The 6,476-nt window shown below is 34.3% G+C and overlaps 1 protein-coding gene across 1 annotated transcript; it reads left to right on the top strand.

The window, feature by feature from the left end:
• The first annotated feature begins 264 nt into the window (after positions 1–264).
• On the top strand, positions 265–1,227 carry LOC145063567 (uncharacterized). Its single transcript, XM_079011164.1, has one exon. It carries the CDS (start codon positions 265–267, stop codon positions 1,225–1,227), a length of 963 nt encoding a protein of 320 aa, XP_078867290.1.
• The last annotated feature ends 5,249 nt before the right edge of the window (positions 1,228–6,476 follow it).

The raw sequence follows: 6,476 nt of genomic DNA, 5'->3' as shown, positions 1-6,476 counted from the left end.
AAGAAGAAGATTAATGAGAAATGTAATGGCGATTGAATCTTCAAACTCTAATATGCCTCACCCATCTCTCGATCTAAACAGAACTCCGATTCTCTCTCAGATTCCTCTACCTGACACCAATGTAGAATCGTCATCTTCTCCATCGGAAATCAGGAATACGGTGGAAGTGGGCAATATTTTAGGATTCGAGATTGATAGCGAAAATCCAATCCTCAAATAAGTCCTTGGCGATAACGGTGAGAACCAAATCATACAATGAGTATTATGACCTTAAACATTAGAGGTCTTGGAGAGAAGCATAAGGTAGATTGGGTACCAAGGCTTAGAAATTTATATAAACTTTGTATGATCGATATTCAAGAATCCAAGTTGGGTGAGTTATCCCCTCCGCTAAATATTACCGAATGTTGGGGCGATAATAATTCGGGGTTCGAACAGGTTTTTACAACAGGAAGATCCGGTGGCTTGGTGTCGATATGGGATAAAGGAGCATTCACGTTAATAGACACTTTCAAGTCCAGATACTTTATTTTGACACTGGGTAATTTGGTAAGCATTAATGGCCTAACTGGCATTATAAACATCTATGGACCCCAATCAAGTCACGAGAAATGGAAACTGTGGGACAAATTGTTATCTTTCAAGTCTTCCATATCAGCCACCTGGATCCTTATGGGAGATTTTAATGTGGTTCGAAGACCAGAAGAACGGATAAATTCAGTCTTTTGCCCAGTCAGTGCAAGTGTTTTTAATCAATTCATTTACAGGGGCGAATTCACAGATCTAAAGATGGGAGGCCAAAGATTCACCTTCTTCAAAACACAAGGAGCGAAATTGAGCAAATTAGATATAATTTTGGTATGTAATCGTTTCTCAACCACGTTTCCCCTTGCGTCATGTGAGGCATTAGACAGGGACCTCTCCGACCACTCTCCAATTGTTTTGAGGACTCATGGTGAGGATTTTGGTCCACCACCATTCAAACTTTACAACTCCTGGATGTTAAAAGAAGGATTTGAAGAGGTGATCAAGAAAGCATGTTCCGAATTTGTGGGGTTTGGAACTCCTGATGCATACCTCTTGAATAAACTGAAACATTTAAAAAAAGCCATCAGTTGTTGGAGAATTAATGCAGTGAACAATGAAAACAAGGTGATTGATTCTTTAAAAAAAAGAATGAATGAGATCGAAAAAGAAGCAGAATCTAGAGCTCTAACGTCCGCATAAATGGAAGAAAGGTCAATTGGAGGTATAAAAATTACAGAGCACGCAAGAACTATTGCTCTGGATCTGAAGCAAAGGGCAAAAATTAAATAGGAGGTCGAGGGCGACGAAAACACGCGTTTTTTCATGGTTATGTAAACAACATAATCCGGAAAAATCATATACATGGGATTATGACGAATGGAATCTGGACAACCGACCCAGTCATGATAAAGCAGGAGGCTACTAGATTCTTCGAAAGGAAAATACATAGAATGTTGGCGAGTTAGACCTTTCTTTTGGAGTGAAGGTTTTAGTAAGTTTTCAGAAGAAGATACTCGGTACTTAGAAGGAGAATTCTCCATGGGTGAAGTAAAAAAATGCAATATGGTTGTGTGGTGGTGACGAGTCTCCGGGGCCTGATGGATTCACTTTCAAATTTCTCAAAAAATTCTGGGAGTTACTAAAAGGTGACATTATGGGGATGATTAAATACTTTGAAGTGGGAGGCAAGATCACTAGAGGATGTAATTCTTCTTTTATATCCTTAGCAGCCAAGACAAAAGATCCACTTCATTTTTGTGACTTTAGACCAATCAGCCTAATTGGTTCCATATACAAGATCATTGCAAAACTATTGGCTCTTCGATTAAAGAAAGTCATTTGTGGTGTAATTGACGAGGTCCAGTCCGCTTATGTTGAAGGAAGAAATATACTAGCCGGTCCTTTGGTGGTTAATGAGCTTTGTTCGTGGGCAAAATCAAAAGGAAGAAAGATGCTTCTGTTTAAAGTAGATTTTAACAAAGCTTTTGACTCAGTGAATTGGGTATATCTGGACTCAATTATGAATCAGATGGGTTTTGGAAATAAAGGGAGATATTGGATTCGTAACTGTCTGGAATCGGGTCGAGCATCGGTGATTATTAATGGCAGCCCAACGAATGAATTCTCAATGACTAAAGGAGTTAGACAGGGCGACCCGCTTTCGCCCTTTTTATTCATCATTGCGATGGAAGGGCTGAATGTGGCGATGAAAACGGCGGTTGAGAAAGGAGTCTTTGACGGAGTAAAATTCCCTAACTCTAATATCTGTTTGTCTGATGCTTTATTCATTGGTGAATGGTCGAGACGCAACATTGCCAATTTATCGAGAATCTTAAAATGCTTTTACATTTCATCCGGGCTGAAAGTTAACTTTAGCAAGTCCAGAGTGTTTGGTATAGGTGTATCTCCTAATGAAGTTTCGAACTGGTTAGCTCTTCTTGGATGAGAACCATCATCCCTGCCATTCATTTACTTGGGTATCCCTGTCGGCCAAAACATGAACCGAAAGAATGCTTGGAGACCAATCGTCGAAAAGTTTCATTCTAAACTCTCATTGTGGAAAGCAAAAACACTTAGCTTTGGAGGCAGATTAACTCTGGCAAAACCAGTTCTTAGTAGTCTCCTGACCTACTATATGTCCATCTTTACCGTTCCTAACGGTATTATTGAGACCATTGAGAAAATTAGGAGGAGATTCATGTGGAGCAGCAACCTGGAAAGGAAAAGTATCAGTTGGGTGGCATGGGAAACACTTATGGCCCCTAAAAAGGTGGGTGGTACTAGACTTGGATCGATTAGGAGTCTCAACATTTCTCTACTAGCTAAATGGATGTGGCAATTGAAAAACGAGTATTCAGCACTTTGGGTGAAAGTTATACGTTGCATTCACGACCTGGATGGAAGAAATCGTGCTTCTTTTGTCAATAGATCTAGATCGGGGGTATGGAAAAATATAGTCAAAATCAGAATTGCGTTAAAAAAAATTCAATATTGATTTCAAAGAAATTTTATATTGGAAACCAAATGATGATTGTTGGGATTCCGACTTTGTGGTTGATAACCATTTTTCGGTAAGATTGTTACGTGAGCGGATTGAAATGGCGAGTCACATTGTCTGTGATAGTCCATTTGAATGGTGCAAAGTAATACCGAATAAAATTTTATGCTTTATCTAGAGAGCGAAACTTGGCAGAATTCCATCATCTATTTCATTAAAAGCAAGGGGTGTTCCTGTGTCATCGACTATTTGCGGGTCATGCAACATGGATGAAGATACGTGCGATCACATCCTTCTCTTGTGCCCAGTGGCGAAGGTCGTCATGAACTCGATTTTATCTTGGTGTGAAATTTCACATGATGGATTTTATTCGGTTAAAGACATGTTACTATTCATATCTCGGTGGTCTAAAAGCAAAAAGAAAAGAAGCATGTTGAATACGATCTTATATGGAGGATTATGGTGTATATGGAATGACAGGAACCACATGGTTTTCAGGAACATCCCTATCATACCAGAGAAGACAGTGGAGAAAATCAAATCAATAACTTTTGTATGGTGTAAACATAGGGGTTCATTTAAAAACATGGATTGGAGAGTTTGGAATCTCGGTCCGTTTTTCTGTTTGTAACTTTTTCTCTTGTTCTTTTCTCATTTTCTGTTTTTTTTTGTACTTCCTCCTTGCATCGTCTTGATGTAAGGTGTCTGCTTTTAATATATTTGTCGTTTCAAAAAAAAAAAATAGTAAAAAAAACTCGTAAATAGAAAGCCAACTATTATTGCAAGTTTCAAAACGTTCAATACTTTACTTTAATTACTGTTCAAATAAAAGTAGTTGAATATTTCATAAAAGATTACGAAAAGACACCTGTAAAAATACGGGCATGATACATTTGGACAGTGAAAAGCTCCACCATTAAGTTCATTAGTGGAGTGTTATGGAGTTTTCTATAAATAGGGTAAAATGAATCTTTTCAAAAATAGGTTACTTTTTATTATTCTTTCAAAAATGAGGTATTTTTACGGCCCCACCATCAAAATTGCGGTTGTTTTTTACAATTTACAATTTTAACCTTTTTAAATTACAACTTTCACCATTAAACTTATATGATATTTTCAGTTTACACCTTTCAATTTTAAAAAGTTAATTTTTTTTTATATCCACTGTATAATATATATGATTAAAATTTATATATTTTATGCCATTCTCAGAATCTCATTGATACCAATATCAAATATGTTACAATGACATAAAAATAAAAAATCGATTAAACATGATATTATACGAAAAAACTAACATGAAATTACAAAAGAAATACAAGCTAAATCGAATTGGAACTCACAAGATTGATTTAAAAAAAAAAAAAAAAACTAGAAATCTTATGGGCTAAATTGATACAAATCGAATAGTTTGACAAAAAATATGATATTTGTCAAACAACAATTATCATTTATGAAATTAGTCTAAAATAAATAAATGTATATATTTTGATTTATTAAGTAGACATGTAAATAAATAAATATAAGTAAAATTAGATTATAAATACTAGAGTATAATCTAAAACAATTAAACACATAATCAAAGAACCGAGAAAACAAACTATCATTGTATATAGAAAAATGCAAGATCCTCCTATCTGATATTGCTACTCATCCTCTTATTTATGTTAAACGGTGATAAATATTAAATTTAATAAATTTACTAGTGTCACACCCTCAAACCAAGATGGCGGAAATGGCTGGGAGTGGATGACTTTCATGAACAATATCACAACATAATTTATAATAGTTATAAAAGCAAACACAACCATCATAAATATAATTGAGAATATTACATTGTTTCGAAGTATTGTATGTTCAAACCAATTACATTATGATGAAAAAATAAATAGAACGGAGTTGTAACATCCCATCCTCAAAAGCCTTGTGATTACTTGTTTAACGGTTTCCTGAGAATACAAGTAGTTTTGAAAAGTGTCAACAATTAAGTTGGTGAGTTCATAAGAGTTTTGTATGTGAAAATCTGTAACTTTTTCCTTGTAGAATGATAGTGTTCCTTCCAAGAAAATCCAATATTTTCTTAAAAATGAGTTATAGTCTTAAAAACCCTACAACCAAAAAATGTATAAGTATTTCTATACTTAAAATAGTGTTGCGTAGTTTTATATATAAAACCATTTGAACGTATGTTACCCCCGTGAACTAAATGTATTGTTGATTCCTCATGTGAGTTACTACAAGCATGCTAAAACCATAGTAGGTTGCTACGACGTTCTTCAGGCGTCAGAATGTTAGACAACTGTCACCTCAGACCTGTCGGTCTAGCTGTAGCTAACAACTTAGGTGCAAGATTGTCAGTCCCATATAGATCTATATACAAGTGTTACGCTCTCTTACCGAGATTCTGGTTATAATTTAGTACTTTAGTGTGTACTCTGATAGGTACGTTGAAGATTATGTCTCACATAATTGTATCAACAGGTTTAAATATAGTGTAATGAAAACGCTTTGTAAGTGAAAATATTACCTCTCCATAGTAATCACATAGTGTAAAATAATTATACATTTATATATTTACTTGTTTTGTCCCAAAATGATGAAATAGTGTTAATTACTCATAAACTACATCTATTATAGTTTATCATATATGTTTGTTATGCCTATATACACACGTGCATATATATATATATATATATATATATATATATATATATATATATATCTTACTATATTATTATACAAACCTTAGTATTTCCAAAAATAAATTTAAGACGTCTAAATGTTTAAGCTAATAATACAACAAATAATCAATAAATTACAAAATACAATGCAATAAATACAAGTATTTAATACATATTGAAACATTCAAACCTACATCCTTATCTTTCTTAATATAGAACATTTAAATTTAAAACAAATGTACCTTTCACTAGAAAGAGTCAACATTATTTTTAAAATTTAAATTAAAAATTCCCTTGTATATCGCCCAGATATCCTCATATAAACCATCATCCAATTTCTTTATTCTATATCGATCATCACCAACAACAATTTGGTACGATCATTGTAAATATTAACATTTTTCAAAATGTTAAAATACTGTATTTTAGAGAACATGAAGCTACAGTGCTCTTACACTGTGCTTGAATGTACTACTTCTTTCTCAACACACTTTCTTGAACATATCTGTCTCTCATTATCCCTTAAGACTTCCAAAAACACATTATCATTCTATCTTAAAGGTAATCGTTCTCTCCTTATTTTCTTCTCTCTTTTGTTACCGATGGGCAACCCACAACCACCTCTAAGGCCATCACAACCTTCTACTTTGCTCTGCTTCCATCTTTCTATGAGAAAAAACCAAAAATGACGCCACATCATGCCTTTTATCAGAACCACCACCACATTTATTCTTGGATGGAAAAAAGAGCGACCCACAACCATCTTATGT

The sequence above is a fragment of the Lactuca serriola genome, chromosome 1 (assembly GCF_051521515.1).
Source record: "Lactuca serriola cultivar US96UC23 chromosome 1, Lser_US96UC23_V15, whole genome shotgun sequence".
Classification (NCBI taxonomy): Eukaryota; Viridiplantae; Streptophyta; class Magnoliopsida; order Asterales; family Asteraceae; genus Lactuca; species Lactuca serriola.
The sequence above is the reverse complement of the archived record's forward strand: the minus strand, read 5'-3'. Positions and strand labels throughout refer to the sequence as shown.